This window comes from Daphnia carinata, chromosome 1, assembly GCF_022539665.2.
Source record: "Daphnia carinata strain CSIRO-1 chromosome 1, CSIRO_AGI_Dcar_HiC_V3, whole genome shotgun sequence".
In the NCBI taxonomy this organism is placed as follows: domain Eukaryota; kingdom Metazoa; phylum Arthropoda; class Branchiopoda; order Diplostraca; family Daphniidae; genus Daphnia; species Daphnia carinata.
This window is the reverse complement of record NC_081331.1, coordinates 10,337,725-10,357,246: the sequence shown is the minus strand read 5'-3', so window position 1 is coordinate 10,357,246 and position 19,522 is coordinate 10,337,725. Positions and strand designations below refer to the sequence as shown.

The following is a 19,522-nucleotide window of genomic DNA, read 5'->3' as shown; positions in this document are numbered from 1 at the left end:
CACTTGCGCTGAAGAATCAATAGAAAGGAAGAAGCGTGAAAACAAAAAAAAAAAAAACTACTCCCACCAGGGACGGCCAGCTGCACAACACGCTACCGACATTTTTTTTTTGTGTTTTTTTTTTTTGTAACCCATTAAACCTTAGATCCCTTCTACGTGTAAAATATGTTATTGTTTTCTAGTTACATCGCCCAATGTGGGAAATATATTACGTTAAGTCGTAACCAATTCAAACTCTCGCACACACACGGGGCCCCTCTCACGAAACATTCGAAACCCATTAATTGAGGCACGATGTATATAGTCACTCATTAACAAAAAGGCAGTCCTCATTTCCAAGTCTGAAAAAAACAACAAGAGATGGCTGCACTTAAAGAGAGAAAGGGAGGGTTATCCTATTTAAAAGGAAATAAATCTCGAACCGATTGAATGTTTTTTTTTTTTTTTTTTGTTTTAAACCTTAGGGGTGGATTGGTAAAAAAAAAAAAAAAAAAAAAAGGAAAATCAACTGATGAATTCATGACTTTCTCAAAGGCATTTGTAACGACCGAACTACACAGCACCGCGCGCCAAGTTGAACGATTTATCGTTCGGCTACTATTACGGGAAAGAAAAGAAAATGGAGAAGAAAAACTGAAGAAGAGGAGAACAATTCCGTGAGAGGCTATTTGTAATATGAATGCACTACTATGTGGCGATCGGCCAAAATGTGTCCGTGCACGAGGCAGAACTGCTGGACTCACGAACGAATGATGAACGAATCGACTTCAACGTATGGACCCAACGAAAATATTCAAACTGTGGGGACGGGGAGGTTCTTTTGTTTGTTTTCTTCTTCTCTTTTTAGTCAGCCCTATTTTGGATGCTATATGAGCAAGCATATAACAGACTTAAAGATTATGTATGTAGGAATAATAAACTCTAGACTTGGTTTATGATTGTTGTAAAAGAATATGTTCCAGTTTCTTGCCGCGCCGAGCCAAAAAGACTCACAATAGGCAACGGCGATAAGAAATGACCACTTCAAATCAAAATAGGCAAAAGGAACATATCCAACATTTCAAGGAAATATTCAAATTCTTCTTGGACTCGAGGAAAACAAAAGAAATGTTAATAGGGCGACAGATCGTGTTACATACTTGGAATGGAGAACGGCGACGTGTTGAGGGTCGGCCTGGAGCCAAGAGTCGAGGGCCCGACAGACGGAGCAGAGCCTTTCTAGCGGCGGAGCCAATTGGTCCGGCCAACCGACGTCCAGCACACGAGGATTCCACAGTCCGATCTCCTTCCTGGGCAGCGACAGGTTGAACACCTGCATCAAATATGACTTTGTTTTTTTAATTCATTCTCGCACGAGCCCCAAGAAAAAACAGTGAACGATGACGACGGGATCTTGTTCATTCGTCATCAATGACGTCATCGTCTGCCTTTCAAAGCAGTTCATTTATTTGCTATTGTTATGGAATGTTTCAAGGGCAATTTTTTTTTTTTTTTTGTCCAGTTGAAAAATAGATACCATGTAATTGTCGCCGTGTTTTGTTTGCAACATGCTGGCCGCCTGGTGGAGAGCTTCTCGGTACGTGGTCGTGTCCATCTCGGGCGGGAAGCTCAGCGCAAGGATTCGTTCCGTGACGAAACTCAAATCCATGGCGGATGATGAAGATGACGGCCCTCTATCTGTACAGCCCGACAAAGAGTCCATCCGACGAGATGGCGAGATGGTAGCCTATTCGTGTGTTCCATGCGATCATACAGAAAAGAAACACAAAAAATGTTCAATGAGGTCAAGGAAAAGCTTACTCTCCTTTTGTTGTTGTTGTTGTTGTTCTTTGTTTCATCATTTTATATTGTTGCGGCTAGCAACGTGCGAAAGATTAGAAGGGAGATTAGAAGGTGACACAGCCTTATTCGAAACATACCTGTCTACCGCCGGATGATGGACGACTCATCAACGGTTCGCTGCCATTCTGCAATAGAAAAACATCACTTTTACTATCAATGTTCATGACGCCAACGATCTCAGTGGGAAATGGGCTACAGCAATTGAAACAAACAACAACAGCAAAAAATGTTTAATGACGCACTACACGGTTTGCGTTTTTCAATAACGTTCGCTCACGACCCACGTTCACTACTGGTATACTATTCTACCACAAGTTGCTTTCTAGTCAATAAAAGTATTGAACAGAGGACCAAAGGCAGAAAAAAACGGAGCACCACATGCTGTATACATTGTGTTATCATTGGACTTTGGCGGTTGGGAATTGCCTAACTTGATGGGAGGGCAACGAAAAGGGAGTGATGTGGGAGGATTGAGATAGGTGCTGCTGGGCAACCTGAAATACCCGAGGCGGTAGAGGTAAGCCACTAGCGTTGAACTTGGACCTTCGACGGCCAACGTCGTGCAAATGCTCGGCTGCGCGGCCCACGGATTGCGCCATCAGATAGAGAGCCTGTCCTGCCGGCTGATCTAGACACAGATCAGTGGAGGGATGACGTACAGAGCGCATGAGCTGGATGAGCCGAATGTGTTCCAAAAAAGGCAAGTCAATAGAGGCTTCCATAATCATCATGAATTCGCTTGGATTGATCTTCATAATGACGTCTTCTTTAAAAAAAAAAACAAAAAAACGCAACGCGCAATAACGACACGTAGGCGCAATAATGCGAACCGACCACGCGTTCTTTTCACCAACGATGATTATGTCCGGACGTCACGCTAAAAACGCATTGCGAACGCCCTATCCCCCATACAACAGCAAAAAATTTTTTCTAAATAACACAATTTCTTTCCTCCCAATTTTTTTTTTTTGTTTTCAACTTTGGCGCCCAATTCGAAGGTAATTCAAAATTCCGCAGGCATTTTTTTTCTCTTTCGTCTGCAACTCCCTTTTCTAATCAAACAAGAACATTTCGGGGGCCAGCTAATTGTAGCGTGGATAATCCCATCACCATTCACCGATGCGATGCGCACACACACACACACACACACACACACACACACACACACGTACAAATCAAGAGTAAACAATGGATTCAATGGAGCGAACAAATCGGACGTCACGGGTCAATCGGCATCGGCAAACATTTTCAATTGTTTCCAATTTAAAAAAAAAAAAAATAATATTTTTGTTATGTTTGGCTTTTCAGTTGGACGACCACACCAACACCAACAATATATTGAACTATAACAATAAATAAAAACTCGGGTGCGATATAGGAATAAAAAAGAAAAAAAGGAGAGAGGGAAAAGAGCCGTGAACGGATCGGCGTTGAAGCGTCAACTGAGCGTGAGGCCAGGCTTCTCCCTCGGCTTTTATGACGTTAAATTCTCTTCTGTTTTGTTGCCATTTTTTTTTTCTTTTTTTCTTTTTTTGCCCCAACCACAACTACGAATTGTTTTGTTGTGCGTGCGTGCCCGTTACCTTCCCTTTCTCTCTTACTCCTCCTCTTTCGTCGTCTTCCTTTCCCTCCTCTAGCCCTTCACGTTTTATGCATATGTAGGTAACCTACGTGGCAATCGACCATCACCTTCTGTACTGTTGCGTCAGATGGTGCGTACCGTGCAATTGTGTACAACAAGCAAAAAATAAAAAAGAGAGAGAGATGGTTGGCAGGCCATGTTTTTTTTTACAAGTAGCGACAATATCATGTGGGACGGCCCGGAAGCGAGTCATTCGCGGACTGACTCCGTGTTTTCTTTTTTTTTTTTTTTTTTTTTTGCCTTTGTCATGATTGTTTGTTGTTGTTGTTGTTGTATCTCCATATGCGAGGAGTCACAACAGCTGACGGACACTGTAGATGGAGTATTCGTCAACTTGTATTAACAAGCCATCATCTTTGATGAAACATCTTTCTCGTCAAAAAAATGTAAATCAACAAATAACATGTGATTTAAGAGCATTTTTATTTCCATCCTTTGCCCTTTTCTAGGGAAAATTCCCTCCCCTCCCAGCGCACAGACTGCGCTTGTGCCCGCTAATGAGCTGCTGCCTCATATTCTTAATCTCCTTCTACATCCAAAATGCTCATCGAGTGCCGAAGAAGCGTGGGAATCGGGACTGATCTTTCCCGCCATTGTCTCTGACCTTTTTCCTTTCTCGGTTCGGAGCAAAGAGGTGCTGCAGCCAACCCAGTCAAAGCCGAATAAAAGTTAATTGGCCTCGTTGACAAGGTTGTAAGGATCCGGTAATGCAACAAAAAACACACACACACACAAGGGTCTATTTTCTACTGTACACACACATCATCTCTCTTACTTTCAAATTGTCACGATATGAAACTATTTGATTTTTCCCGCGTTCATGCTGCCATCTAACCTGTTGTCTGAAACAACGCACAACCCCACCACCTATTCCCGGACATACCACACAAGTTTCTCACCAAAAAAAAAAAAAAAAAAAAAAGGGACGGCTGCGAAGAAATAAAAAGAATTACGAGAGGGGCATCTGGTTGCCATTGCTTGATGGTTTATCTGCTTGCAGTACACGATGCTTCTCGTGTTTACATACGCATCTAGAGGGAACGATGGTGGAGCGGATGATGAGATTTCCAGATAGACAAGCCAAGCGAGAGAAAGATCGAGGGAAAAATAAAAGAATTTCTCGTCTAAAAATGGAAAATTGTAAGACGAAGGAACAAAAAAAAAAAAGGAAGACGCCATTCGAAAAAAAAATGTGGTGTGAAAGAAGGGGGGAAAAATCGGACGTGCGCGCACTCACAAAAACATGGTAGAACTTCCGGATGTTGTGTACAACACAAACGCGCATTTAAAAAAAAAACAAAAAAAAAACCTCTACTGTGCGTTATGTACTCTAGAATGCCCTATATATGCGTACTTTCACATGACTGCAGTTTATGCTTCCCACCCCTATGTTTTGTGCCCAAGTTCCGTCTCGGGAAAGAGCCGAAAGAAAGGCACACACAAACAAATGATTGACAGAAGGCATTAACTGTTTCGAGCTGTAAGGATTTCTTTGATCTATTATTTCCATAGCTTCTGTATTTTTACTTATTGATGAGTATATGGTGATGGTATATAACGGCACTTAAAAATAAAAAAAAAAAATAAAATAAAAAAGGAGGGAAAACAAACGGAAGACAGATTCGGTCATTCGGTAATAAATTGACGATGCGGAACGTGCCCTTTTCGTTCAAAAAAAAAAAAAAAAAGGGAAAGAATTCCGCCCCATTCCGTGCAGTAACGTGTTTGCCTCTTTTGTTTTGTTTTTAGTAATGTATATACAGGCCGTACACTACGATTCATGTTTGTCATCCGATCCGCTTCATCATAATAGGAAACCGAGCGGAGCGCAACGGCGCGATAAAGGACAAGTGCCAATGGATTTATTGTTATCCTTAAACACCGCCTACCCATAGAAAGTTAGCGTTCTGAACCATATGAAACACGAGCTAAAAAAAGCAAAAAAAAAAAAAACAAAAACAAAAAACAAAAACAAAACAAACAAGACAATACGTGGAATGTCTGTGTCTATGTGAATAGTATTTTTTTTTTGTTTTTTTTTTTTTTTTTACAAGATATATAACGAATTTGCGGTAACGAGCGGTTGCCACTAAAGTCTATTGGCATCGCGAAGAAAAACCGAAAGACAAGACCAAAATAACCATCACTTCGGTCTTCATTTTTTTTTTTTTTTTTTTCAGTGGCGTGATTCACAGCCGTAATCATAAACAATGAGAATTGACACCAACTTTTTGTTTCCCTCCTCTCTAAATAAAAATTGTTTATGGCCTATACATTTGCCCTGAATGATATATAGGCGAAAAATAAATTCAAAATGAATCGTTACACGAAATGCGATTGTTCCAAAAAAAAAAAAAAAAAAGAAAAAAAAAAGAAAAACGAATGACTGGGATTTAAATAAAATCGGATGTGCCTAACATTCGCCGAGAGGACGGACACACACACGAAAAGGTTTGGGTTATATGCAATGACGGAAACAAGGGTTGCTAACCTTCAACTACGTTTTCTATGCTAAACTCTTACCAAACTCTTGAGACTGACGGCAGTCGGTAAATCATCGCACTGTTGACATTGCTTCTGGATGAACCGATCGTGCTGGAATATAAGCCGGGCGGGATCTTGAAACGTACGCTTACACGAGTGACTCAGGTTCTTCACGAACGAAATGGCACACGCACGCAAAGTTCACGGCAAAAGATATCCCCCGAAAGCAAGAAACATCCCATGGAATGAGAAAAAAAAAATAAAATAAAATAAAAGAGAAAAGTTTTGCAAATAACCAAAATGATCAAAGTGCCAAAAGAATGAAATACCCAAAAATGGGCACAAAAAAAAAATAAAATAAAATAAAATTGGCGGAAAATCAGCTGGAACGAAGTGGCAAGCTTTCCATTCTCGTCCGAGAGGAGAATAGAACTGAGACAAAAAAAAACTCGAATGATGTACAGAAAAAAAAAAAAGGGAAATGATGGACGAAAGAAAGGCAATCGATCTGACGAACAGCAGCAACTACTGTATATGTAAAGAAAAAGAAAAAAAAGTATCTCTGGGAGATGCGGCGCCGTCGTCGGGGATCAAGGACGTTGCGGCTATCAAGACTAGACGAAAGGGCATGCCCAATTTGTTGGTGTTACTATAGTGCGAGACAAGTTAGCTCCGAAGCGAGCCAGATCGATAAAAAAGACGGACAAGAATAGCTGGACATCCCAGGACACAGAGAGAGAGAGAGAGAGAGAGACGCGTATAAATGCGCCGAAGAAACATCTTCCAGTGAGGAACATTTAAAGCGAAAAAAAAAAAAAGACTCTTGGAATTTCTTTGGAAGAAAAAGAAAAATGCGAATAAGTTGGAGAGAAATAAAAATAAATATGCGCCGGCGGGGCCGGAACGGATCGATAGAAGCGATCGCGCTGTTCGAGCCAAATAAAGAACGAGAAGGAAGAATAAGAAAAAAAAAAAAAATATGGAATAATCAAGACATCACCATAGAGATAGGATTGCAAAAAGAAGAAGAATTTTGTTGAAGTTGTTCCAGCCGAATATTTTGAAAAGATAAAAAAAAAAAAAAAATAGGGAACTAACCTCGGCGCTGACTGTCACCCTTTCATGGCCGGATTGGAATAAAGAGCGCCATTTTGATTTAAGGTGAGACATCACTTTTTTTCTTTTTTTTTTTAAAGATTTTCAAAAGTCAAGAAAGAAAAAAAGAGAAGCCCGAAGTCTGAAAGACGCGCAATAGAATACAAATAAGGAAAAGATAAAAAAAAAAAAAAAAAAAAAGAGGCAGGTGAAAATGACAGGGGATTTGCTCTTTTCTTCAAAGCCTCTCTCGACTCGCTTGAGAATGAATGATCGTTTCTCGCTTGACAATCTTGACAAAAATTTCCTAAACAGCAGGGAACTTATTTATTATTTTTTTTTTTCTATCCAGGACCACCTCCAAATGTTCACGAATAAAAACCGAAACACTTTTTTTTGTGGTCCGCAAAAAAACAAAAAACAAAACAAAAAATGGACAAAAACTGCACTGTCCGCGTGCGGCCGCAAAGGGACCCTTTGCGCCACAGACTAGTGAATTGTTGTTGCCCGGTGCGGTTTTTTTCCACCAACACATTTAGATAGCACTGGTCGTCATCGTGACTGCGTCAGTGTGCAACACAACAGGAACGATGACAACAACAAAACGCACTTTACACACACACACACGGCCATTTGTATCGTAGCACGCGAGAAGCGTCCGAGGGGTCTTCACTTGAAAGCTGCCAGAGCCAAAAAGAGCTAACTACGTCTCTAACACACACACACACACACACGAGCTGAAAAAGACGCCCCCCCTCCCTCTCTTCTGTTTACGTACACGGATTCAAACATCAACCAGTTCCAGCGCTAGCCGGCTGATGGCGGCAGGCAAACATTCCCGTTTTTTTTTTCTTTATTTATCTGGTAGCCCTTTTTTTAAAATTTGGATATGGACAGGGAAGCGCACGAGAAAAAAAAAAAAATCCGTTCAATGAGCTCTGCTCGAGACTGGTGTTTACCGAGGCACCGCAGATTTTTCACGATGATTCATCCCGCTACGATGCAGGTGGGAGTGTTTACCGTTAAGATTTGGCGGTAGAAAATAAAGAAAATATTCGGAAAAAAAAAAAAAAAAAAAAAAAGGAGCGCGGAATGGGAAAAATTTTTGCTTGGTGACATACGTGAATTTAGATTAAGGCACTCGATGCTGTTTGTAATTTGATTCACATTTTTTTTTTTTTTTTATAGGGAGAACTGTGAAAGTGGAGAGACGTAGAACTTAGGCGGGGGCCACATCCTTTTTGGCCTTATGAGGAGCGCTGCACTTGGAGCCAAATGCCCAACCCACATGTACGAAGGCGCTTATCAACTCGGAAAGATCTTTATTATTATTGCAACCGTCATTTATACTTTCTGTATGTCTCCGTTGACGCTGGAGCAGACGAAGAAAAAAAAAAAATGGGCCAAAAAAATTGAGGAGGCAAAATAGAAAAAAAAAAAAAAAAATAAATAACGTAATGTGAAATTTATGCGATTCGACCTCCACAATGTTCCATGCTGTCTATGTAGAGGTAGGCATCTGTTGTACACTTGTATATTGTACATACAAATATCTCTCTTTCTCTCCCCGAAAAAGGGAAACGGGGCAATTCAGAAACAACCCGAAAGATGGAGCGTGTTTCGGTTGACCTCATTCCCAACAAGCGCATTTCTTTTTTACAAGACGAAAAAAAATCTGTACGTACGATGCCGAATAAGAGAAATAAAAAAAAAAAAAAAAAAAAATGTATTACGAGTGAACAATTTCAGATAGTAACCGGTGCTTTACTGGCAACAGCGCAAATTTCTTTCGAATTTGACGCCCTTAAAAATTTCCTCTTTTTTTTTTTTTCTTCCCCTGACTGATTTTTTTTAAGGAAAAAAAAAATGATAAATAAATATATATATATTTTTTTTTAAAGCCGGCGTCGCATATAATCACTTTACCTATTCATTCAACCGTGTGTGTGTGTTATTTTTTAACGATTCTTTTAAGAGTGTTGAGCGGGGAAGTTCAAAGTTCTTTTTCAGATGGCATATTCTTTTAAGGGCGGCATGTATGCAAGAAAGAAAAAAAAAAAAAAAAAAAAAAAAAGAATTTCATAAGAAAATGAAAATAAACGTTAAAGTCTGACTGACTGGTGGGAATGACGATTGAATCGTGACGATTTTTTAATGAGACGCAAGCGTGGGCGTCAACGTACACGATAACTGCTGGCGTCTGTACCACTTCGCCGCCAATTCTCCGCTATTTGCTTAATGACAAAAGGAAATTTCACCATGTTTTTTGGTAATCTCGTCCTTAATATTACTATATCACCGTTCAATTTCTCCATTCTTTTTTTTTTTGTTTATCCTATCCGCAACGTTGCCGTTCTTTAGACAAAAAAAAATGTGCACGTTGGCATTTCATTCATGACCGTGATTTACAAACGACGTACTATATATAATGTCAAAAAAAAAACGCGTAACGCTAGTACGGGCAATAACACACCTGTCGCCGAAAGGTATAACATTACATTTTTGTTTAAATCATTTTCCCTGACCATTCCTGTTCCCTATAAATTTCAAATTTTTTTCTTAACCCCCCCCCCCCTCTACGGTACTTGGAAAACAAAAACTAGAGGCGTTCCACGCCAGCAAATTTGGAGCTAATTGAAAAAAATAGAGGGACTTGTACTGTTGCACCTATTGGCTGTTGGACATGCTCAATTTTTCAAAGTAAAAAAAAAAAAAAAAAAAACGAAAAACAACAAGCAGATGAGAGAAAATGACAGAGAGGAGACTCGACAAGAGGAGTAATCGCGAAAAGAAGCGGGACGGTGCCGGGAATTTTCGGTCGGTTGCTCAAGTGCGCAATAATTGCCCAATCCAAGGATGTATACGCAAGATGAATGAGATGAAATTTCTCTTTCTCTCTCTCTCTCTCTCTCTCTCTCTCTCTCTTGTCGCTAGCGCTCATCCTCAAACGCTTGCCAGCCAGCACAGCAGCCCCCAACACCGCAGCCACGAAGGTGATGCGCTCAAGTTGAACAACAAGAGGAACGACGGTAACCATTTATTTTCGTCGACCACGACGGCTATAGACTTAATTCCTCCGTCTAGCTCAAAAAGTCAGCGCAGTGAAAAGAAAGAAGAAGAAAGAAAAAAAAAAAAAAAAACCGTTTTCTTCTTTCCTTTCCGGTTTGTTCATCATCGCTCTTCTTCAAGTGTTTCGTGAGTTCGTTTTTTTTTTTTTTTTTTTTTTTTTGCGTCCTCCTTTCGAGCGCTACTTGTAAATAAAACGGTGCGCGCTCCTCGGCTTTAGCGTTTTTTTTTTGTTTTTTTTTTTTAAGTCATCATTGAAAGTGCAATCACGAGTTACGCATTTTTACGAGTCAAACGCAGTCGTTTTAATTTCCTCATTTTTTTTTTTTTTCTTTTCTTTCTTTCTTCAATTGCTTTCCTCGTACGGGACGCGAGGCCCACATTTTTCTTCTCGACACACACACACACACACGAGGAAAACAACCGACAAACTGATGGACCGCGGAGTTTCTCTTATTCGTTTTATTTTAATTACAACAATTGCGGAAGAAGAAGAAAGAAAGAAAAAAAAATCTCTTTTTCTTTTCTTCGAATAGCCATCGATGCAAAAAGCTGTCGTGATTGCGATTCGTAACGCGGTTTACCGCTTCGAATTGGCGTTCACGTCAAGGAAATTTTCAGGGTTTTTGACGGCGTCACCTCCCCCGCCCCTCCACTCTACCCCTTTATAAAGAACAACTGGGAATTTCCCTTCCCAAAAACAAAAAAACGTCCCGTATTATATAGGATTGGATTTACCTCATCGGATCGCTGCTGCTTCTTATACAGGCAGGTGGAACATTGTAGGAAACGCGTCCAGTGAGTCGGCGCCGGGGCCATGATCGCGCATATCACGACGCTTATTTACCACCAATTTTTTTTTTCGGATTTTTTTTTTTTTTTTTTTCGTTCCAAAAAAAAAACAACAGCGCAATCAACGGGAAAAGAAAAACTAGCCAATCACGCGCACACAGAGGCTGAAAAACGTCACGGATACACGCACTCCGTGATAGCGCAAACGATGGTATGTGCGTATATGTGAGCCAAGAAGAAAACAAAAAAGAGTAACTGGAGAATATCTCTTTTTGGCTATTTTGTTTGTTTTTTTTTTTTTTTTTTTTTTCCTTGGCTGTTTGTGTGTTTAAATGTAATCAATCAATTAGAGCCGTCATGCAACCGAATCCCGAGTTTATGGAAGAAAATCACGGAGGGCAACAAAACTGGAGAGAAGAGTTGCGCCAACGTGATGATGATATAAGCGCCATTTCCCGTTGAAATCAATTGACGGAAGACGGCAAATCAGATCCTTTGACGTCATCTTGTCACTTCGCACAATCACTCCCTCTTATATATATATGTAGTGGGATCGGGTTACGCGAGAAAAGAAACAAAACAAAACAAAAATTCCGGTCATAAATCACGATAGGCGGCGATGTGTGGGGCCACACACAGAGATTAAACACACACACACAGAGCGAGAACGCGCGCACACACTAAACAAAAAATGTCAAAAGCTTAAAAAAAAAAAAAAAAGATGAAACGAATCGCCTCTCATGTAGCGCACTTTGTCCGGCTTTGGTTTCCTTTCTCCATAAATCCCGGGGAACGAAACTATGGAGACTACATCATCCACAAACTCACATAAAGGGCCATCGAAGAGAACGACTCACTATGCTCCTCCGTTATCAATCGATCGTAGAGAACGAATGAAAAAAAAAATATATACATATATATATATATATATACGAGGCTGTTATGTTGGCCTAACCGCAATCAACTCGATCCCACGTAACCCATATCCACTAGAGTTGAAACAAATAAAGAAACGAAGAAAAAAGGGTAAATATTTAAAAGAAACGAACTGCACTGATACACCTCCGCGCTCGGCTATCGACGGGAGCTGACTGGTCCGCTGCCTTTACAACTTCTTCGTCCCTTTTTTTTTTTTTGCCTTCCTTCTCTGTTGTGTTGTTATTCTCTTCTTCTTCTTCTTCTTCTTCTTCCTCCCCTCTTTATCTCTCCCTTTCATATTCCCGCAGCGGTGCGGCATATAACGTCTCTACCTACAGTATAAACTCTCCAGCTGAAGAAGAAGAAAGTCTTCCGCCTCAAGGATATTACCGCGCTCCGGCTATAGCTCCACCTACCCTCTCCGACATCCATAGGTGTACATTTTTTTTTTTTCCTTCTTCTTCTTTCCCTTCCGCAATTCCTTCCAGTTGGAGGGGGAAGCTGTGTTGAAAGCAATAAGGCGATGAATAAATGGCTACACGGGTACTAGACATGACATTGCAATGCGATGCTGGTTGCTGTTCCCACCCCCCCCAACTTCAACTAGCCTCTTTGTGATGAGAGAGTATCGTGGTCTCTAATCAGCATCTCGTAGCACGTCCAAAGAGGACACAAAAGAATGAGAGAGGATAGAAAAAAAAAAGCTTTTCGAGTTTTGATTCGATCCCACGCATTAGTGGAGCGAATCGGAGAGGATTTCACGCTTTCACGGAACAAGTTAAGACAGCAGCAAAAACAAGGGCACGAGTCAATATCTTTTAGGGGGTTGATTGGAAGACGCTTCCACCGCCAACGGACGACAGACATATCATTAAGTGAATGTAGTGAAAGAAGAGAAAGAAAAAAAAAACATAAACGAGGATGGCCCACTGTAGGATTAAGCTTTTTGAATGAAGCTGATAGATGATGGAAGATGATTGGATCTAATTAGATCAATCTCTTGCTGTTTCTCTATCTGTCTCGCTTTATCTTTCGTTTTTTTTTCTCTCTCTCTCTCTCTCTCTTTCTTCGTTCATATCGTGTAACACGCGAGATTAAGGAACGTTTTTAATCGGATAGAGAAAGCGCGCCGTCGTATGGATGCGAGGTTATTTAAATTGCTTGCCCTCGAGGGCGGAAGCGGCAACAATCCGATTACGCGCAAAGAACGTTCATTGCTGTCTCTGCTGATCAAACGGGAATTACATCAAATTCAAATTGAGCCTCATCACGCCGTTGATGATGATTGCAACTCTTGCTCTACCGACAATATAGAAACTATACAAGTATTTTAACTGTTGTTAAATCCTTAGGCGGATTAAAACCAAAGAAAATCGTTTGACTTTCGAAAAAATAATAAAGCAAAAAAAAAAACAAAAAAAACAAAACAACTACCGTGTTTAGGTGATTGAGAAGACCGTACTACATTTTTTTTGTGTGTGTGTTCTGTTTCGTGGTGTGTTGTTAGCATCTGCGATGCAAGGGAGCGACCGGCGATTTCAAAAGATTCTTATCTAACGTATTCAAAATGACGCTATCATCCCCGTTTGGTATGAAAATCCCATTTTCGACCTCGTTTTCGTTTAAACAGCCGGCCAGTTAGATTTTTTTTTTTTTTTTAAGATACAAAAATGTAAAATGGGATGTTCTTATTTCTTTTTTTTTTTTTATCCCAGGATTCCAATAAGAGATTTGTCAATAACGATAACACCGACCTCCATATTATCTGATTGGGGGCAATCGTATCCAATCCATCGTTTGTCATTGAACGAACAGAGGGGAGAGTGAAATCCTTCGCATTTGAACGCATAAAAAAGATTTAAAAAAAAAATGTAGAACTAAATCAAACAAAACATAAAAAGAATTTTCGGGTTCGGCCCGACTGAGAAACAAAAAAAAAATGCGCGCCAGGAATGTTTACAACGTGCGTCAATAAATGTGAGTCAAAGATAGTGAATTGAGGGTTATTTTGTGTTTATCACTCACCTTGAGCGAGGGGTTGCCATGACGACAAGCGCGCCACACCTGGAAGACAACACGAACGCACGTCAATAATGTAGGGGGGAGGAAGGGTAACGTTCGTTCGTCCGTTGAATGTGGTTGAAGATAACGGTCGTTTCGGGGTAGACAGTTCCATGGAGGGACAAAAATGTAAGGAAAAAAAAAACAAAAAAAGATGGACAAAAATGGAAATTAGTTTTGTGGTTTGTAAGTTTCTAAAAAAAAAAAATTCAAGAACGGAGAAAACAAAAAAAAAAAATGGAAGTCGCAGTCTATGAATCATGCACGGACGAACCATCTATCAATAAGACAAGGCGGTGTTGAATACAGGTCCTCAGGTAAACCACAGGTGGGCATCAAGACTTTCAAACAGATGACTGACTTGTTTCCATTTTCTGTTTGTGTGCTCTTGTGTTTTGAATTTCTTTTAGCTCATTCCAAAAAATAAAATTGGAAAGAATACAAAAAAAAAAAAAAAAAAAAAAAAAAAAAGAATGTCAAACGTTTTGTGTTTACCTTGGGTTCGCACGTCCTATGGCAGGTGTATTTGCATACTGAAAAAGAGAAGAAAAACGAAAATAAAAATTCAGTATTATTATCAGTAGGCAAAGCGGGAACGGGAATCGGGGTGTGTGTATCGACAACTATGTGTGTGGGTCCAAAATGATTATGTACGTGTATATGGTATGGTGTCTTTCTTACACGTATCCAACATTAGGGCGTCTGGTGAACAAGAGGAAAAAGGGCGAAACAGGTAGGTGTTGATGAGTGGTTGGTTTTTATATAGACACTCACCTCGGCAGGAGCTACCGATGTTCTTGACGGGCTGGTGGCACAGGTTGCACGGTCTCGACCGACGGAACTGCTTCTGCTTGAAGGCGTGACCCAGCAGCTCGGCATCAGGTGGCTGTGAATTGATAAAAAAAAAAAAAAAAAAAAAGAAATGACTAATTTTAGCTGAGATTTTGGAACGTCAAACAATGACAAATTAACTACAACAATTCAGTCTCTTTTTATATCGTTTTTCTTGAAGAGGTGCGCTATTTTTAGAGATTCGACGTACTTCAAGGCGCATGTTTCCGGATATTCCGGTTTGAAGAGCGACAGGTGTTAAGTGATAAAAAAAAAATGGTGCTGTGTCTGTGCGTGCGTTGAGCTCACGCACGCGATGCGTGCGATCTTATCAATAAATCGATTCAACAGCAGAGAAAAAAAAAAAAAAAAAAAAGCAAACAAAAATGTATCGAAGATGGAACAAGGAAAAGGTGGGCCCGTTTTTTGGTGTCTCAACATACGGATGTTTGATCAACCCCAAATAGGACTTGATCAGGAATGTCCGTCTTTCCGATTTGTTAATTATTTTTGATATTCCTTATATAAGCGAAGAAAAAAGAAAGGTGTCCAGCTTGAAATCTAAATAGCTGCCCATCGGCACCGCCAGGTGACCGTCTTGGTGCTAAACATGTGAGATTAAAATTTTAAAAAGAAATGGAAGAACTTGGGGGCTCTAGAGGAATTAGCTTCTCGAGTGGCCCGTCCTCTACGGCCAGTCGTTTCTGTTCGAAGGAAAAAGAGATTTCCCTTTCGCCTTACAATTTATGTATCGCATACTTTTCTCTCCGTCTCAATCTAAATACAAATTGCTTTTGGTCTCCCTTCGCCTCTTTTTCGTCCCCCTTTTTTTTTTTTTTTTAAATTTTCTTAACTCTCCAATTTCTTTTTTGTTTCGTCTTACGAAAACAAAAAAAAAACAAAAAAATGTTACAACCCGCTACAGTAATGTAGTGCCGCTGGACATAATCGATTAAAGCTTTCCCGCTGATTCAAACCTCCAACCAACACGCGGCCACAGCCGGCCTTCTGCTCCATCTTCATTTGAATAGATATGTATTCAAATTTTATTATTATTATTTCTTTTTTGTTTTGTTTTTTTAGATAAAAGAAAAAAAGAAAAAAAAAAGGGCCCAACGGGGTCGATTGCTGTTGCCCCGGATGCCGCAACAGCAATCTTCGGCAACACCGCAGCGCGACAGACGGATGGCTTTGAAATCGTTTGCTGCATAATCGAGCTAATATGCTTGCTGGGCCTAAACAGACATATCGGGTGTATACCGTTAGTTTGTATAAACAACCCTTTTCCGATCGACGAAAAAAAAAAAAAAAAAAAAAAAACGAAAACAATCAAAAAATTTCGATGACGGAAGAGTCCGCTGGAGTTTGATGGAATATCCGAAAGATACACGATCAACAAAAAAAAAAAGGGAGAATATTATAATTAATATATTTTTTGACGATGATTATTTTTCTTTGGGAGGGGGTGCAGTGTTTTTGTTTTTTTTTTGTTTTTTCCAGAGGAGTTTATTGAGAGGCAAAAGAAATAAGATAGCGGCACGCGTGTCGTTTACATCTGGAGGATGTTGGGAATGCAGTAAAAAAAAAAAAAAAAAAAAAAGAAAGAGCTAAACAACCCCTTTATTTTTTTCAAAATCTTACTTGGTTATAATCAGCTGGTGTCTTTCAAGCGTCTCTATATAAGTTTAATCGGGTAGGAAAAAAAAAATGAGAAAAAAAAAAAAAATAAAGCTGAAAAAAGGCGGGAGATAAAAGGCACGCTAGATATGTTTCGAATGTAATTCCGTTTTACAGCTTCGGTCCATTCATAATTCCTAATCTTTATGAATTGAGGGCCGTCTTGTTCTTTTTTTTTTTTTTTTTTTTTCTTTTTTGTTGTCTCAAATTGAAACTCGTTCGAGATTATACGACTGAAAATAAATCTCCTGCCCTTAGGGGGAAAAAACATTCTTACGTAAATATATTCTCTTTTTTTATTGTTATTAGATTACACGGGTTATTACCTTCGTAAAATTGATTGTTTTTCGCTTTAGTCCAACAGCCAATGCCATCTAGCCACTGACTCTGCAACGTAGTGTCAGAAACCTCGGCGCCGACCAACAAACAAACACGGACTTTTAGCGTAAAGTAAAAACAACAATAGCGTGTTTACAAAAATAAAACGGAAATGGATGTCCCGTCTGCGACAAATGGCGGCGACTTCGCAATCACGATCGTCTACCTTTTTTCCCTTTTAGATTTTAAAACTCTTACAAACGAACCGCCAACAACAACTATCGGATATTTCCAACAAACTGGCCGATTCTATATTGCCTAGGATCGGCGCAGACGGGAGGTCCAACTGATAATATAAACCCGGAACTTCAAGCCAGTCAATACAGGTGTGCTATGTTTGACCAACGACACTGGGAGAACCAAAAAATAATGTACATATAGAAAAAAAAAAAGCCTTTCGCAGCTCAATTGAATATATAGTATCTGCTTGCATAGGCAATGACACTGCGTGAATCTTCCATGACCCACCCTTGAATAGTAAAGAATAATTTATTGCATAGAAACCAACGTTCATTTCTCCCCCTTTTTTTTTTCCTGCTTTAGTGAATGCATTTCTTTGACTGATCGTGACATCTGTGATTGACAAGGAAATATAGATAGTGAAAACGAATCAGTTTCTCGGGGTGATGTATGACTGTTTTAATCAAGAGGAGCTGATGGACAGTAAAGAGAGAGGAAATAGCTAACGAGAGTGCCACACCGGAAACGACGGGAATTACCCCCCGTGTGCCTTTTTTTTTTTCTGCTACTGCTGAGTGAACATTCCGGTCGGATTTTTTTTTTTTCCGACGGAACGTCGAGAGAAAAAGAAGGATGGAACCTACATCCGCACTGGTTGGAATACGTAGCCGACAGAGGGGAGAAGAAGAGGGGGCACGCGCCCGTATATCCCGTACTGGCCCTTCGTTTCATTTATTCTGTACGGCTGTGTGACAGCTGACAATCGGCACACGTGCTCTCCTCCACCTTCCATTTTGGCTCTTTTTTTTTTTTTGACAGTTCAGTTGCTTTGCCTACAAACCCTGCGGCCTGTCGGCTGCGGAGAGGCTACCGATTGTCGGCCGTACAAGTAAATAGTAGTTGGGCTAGAGCTTCTTCTTTTGACGTCTTTCTAATTCTTCTTGTCGGAAAAGAAAATCTCCCCCCCTTCTCTCTTTTAAGGAGCAAAGAAGAGGAACGAAGGGGGGAGGAGGACGGACCGTCTCATCAGGGTGTAGGGACTGCTATTTCTCCTTCAACCCTGCCGCCTTATAAGTCGGCCTGGAAAAATAAAACACGCTCCCCCCCCCCCCCCCATCTCTTTATTTTTCGGTTTGGTTTGACTGGATGTATTACGGTACTCGGACCTTGTTTAGGTCTTCTTTTTGCTCCTTTTTCTCGCGCTCTTTGGGTCCTTAACGAGCACATGTGTCAACTGTCAACAACAACTGCCGAGGGGATGTCCGACAAACGGCACCTTCTTCGTAGTCGCACTACTCAAAAGACATCACCGCAAACACGTACCCACACACACTAAATGAAAAGGCCAACATTTCTCCCAGCTCTTTTTTTTTTTTTTGAAGCTGCCCACTTTCTCACTCGACAGTCGACTGCGTGCGACACACACACACAGAAAAATCAATTGCTTGTTACCCTCCACCCACTTGCCTTTTTTTTTTTGCCGCCTCTTTGAGCTTTAAAAGAAATACCAAACAAGATGATATGCGTGTTGGAAAAAGGAATTTTCTTGTTTCATCTCATTACGAAGTCATGAAATGAAGTGAGGGAATTTGAAATGACAGAGGGGCGAAAAAAAAAGAGATAGGGAAAACAAGACGAATGGCGGTAAAGGTGGACGTGACCTAACACACAATAGAGATTTAGCGAAAGCCTGCAATAATAAATCAAGTGTCTGCTCGTTTTCATCGCGATGGGGTGGCCAACATTACAAAGGACGGAATAACAAAAAAAAAAAAAAAAAAGAAAGAGCCAGCTGACAAGGAACAACAAAAGAACAAAAATAGAACAAGATAAAGCCGAGACCCGGAATAATTGACTTTCTATAGCGAAAAAAAAAAAAAAGAAAGAACGAGATGGATCGCATTGCGGATTAACCCGTGGCCGTATTTTATTATTCAATCGAAAAACAGTTTGCGCGTGTCAAAAAGCGTATACGTCACAAAGGCTAAACAATAAACGACCTCGTTTTTATTCTTACTATTTGTTATGCGATCGAGCGATATATGCGATGAGGCTGGTGACAGTTGGGCCCCCCCCCCCCCCGATATAACGAAGAGATGTGACGGCATTAAATTTTCAAACAATTTCGTATATACACAGTATTATGTAAATAGTGTGTGCCTTTTGAATGAAAAACGTATTTTTATTCAATTCCAAAGCCAGTTGGAGATTGGGCGGGGGGGGGGGGGGAATGTATAGTGGACGCGAATACGCGAGGGGGAGACCTGACTATATACAGATTTGCTCTCTCGTTTTTTTATTACCTGGCGGTGAATATATAACTAGAAATTGTTTAGCTCAAAAAAAAAAAAAATCCTCTAAACAACAGAGGACGCCGCCGACCCGTCGCATATTGGCCTTCCCTAAGAGCTTATCCCCCCCCCCCACCCACCCCAATTTTTGTGTCTCTTACCAAGCTGGGCCCACAGTTTCCGATGTTTTCTAGAAAGATTTTGACCAAAACTGAGAAAAAGATGGAGGGGGTGAAAGAGGATGGCTTTCACCGCCCGCGTTTGT

General features: G+C 40.4%; 1 protein-coding gene across 2 annotated transcripts in view; it reads right to left on the bottom strand.

Moving 5' to 3' along the window:
* LOC130692319 (tensin-3-like) overlaps window positions 1-19,522 on the bottom strand; it is a 51,976-nt gene that overhangs the window by 19,548 nt on the left and 12,906 nt on the right. Inside the window, exons 3-8 of one of the 2 annotated variants that reach the window (XM_057515406.2) lie at window positions 14,675-14,786; window positions 14,396-14,433; window positions 6,008-6,136; window positions 1,920-1,967; window positions 1,517-1,726; window positions 1,140-1,312 (exon numbers count right to left, since the gene is read on the bottom strand). In XM_057515406.2, coding sequence (XP_057371389.1) covers window positions 1,140-1,312; window positions 1,517-1,726; window positions 1,920-1,967; window positions 6,008-6,136; window positions 14,396-14,433; window positions 14,675-14,786 — 710 coding nt within the window. Of the gene's footprint in view, window positions 1-1,139; window positions 1,313-1,516; window positions 1,727-1,919; window positions 1,968-6,007; window positions 6,137-7,066; window positions 7,211-14,395; window positions 14,434-14,674; window positions 14,787-19,522 lie in introns of those variants that run through there. The other variant, XM_057515415.2, reaches the window with a different exon arrangement.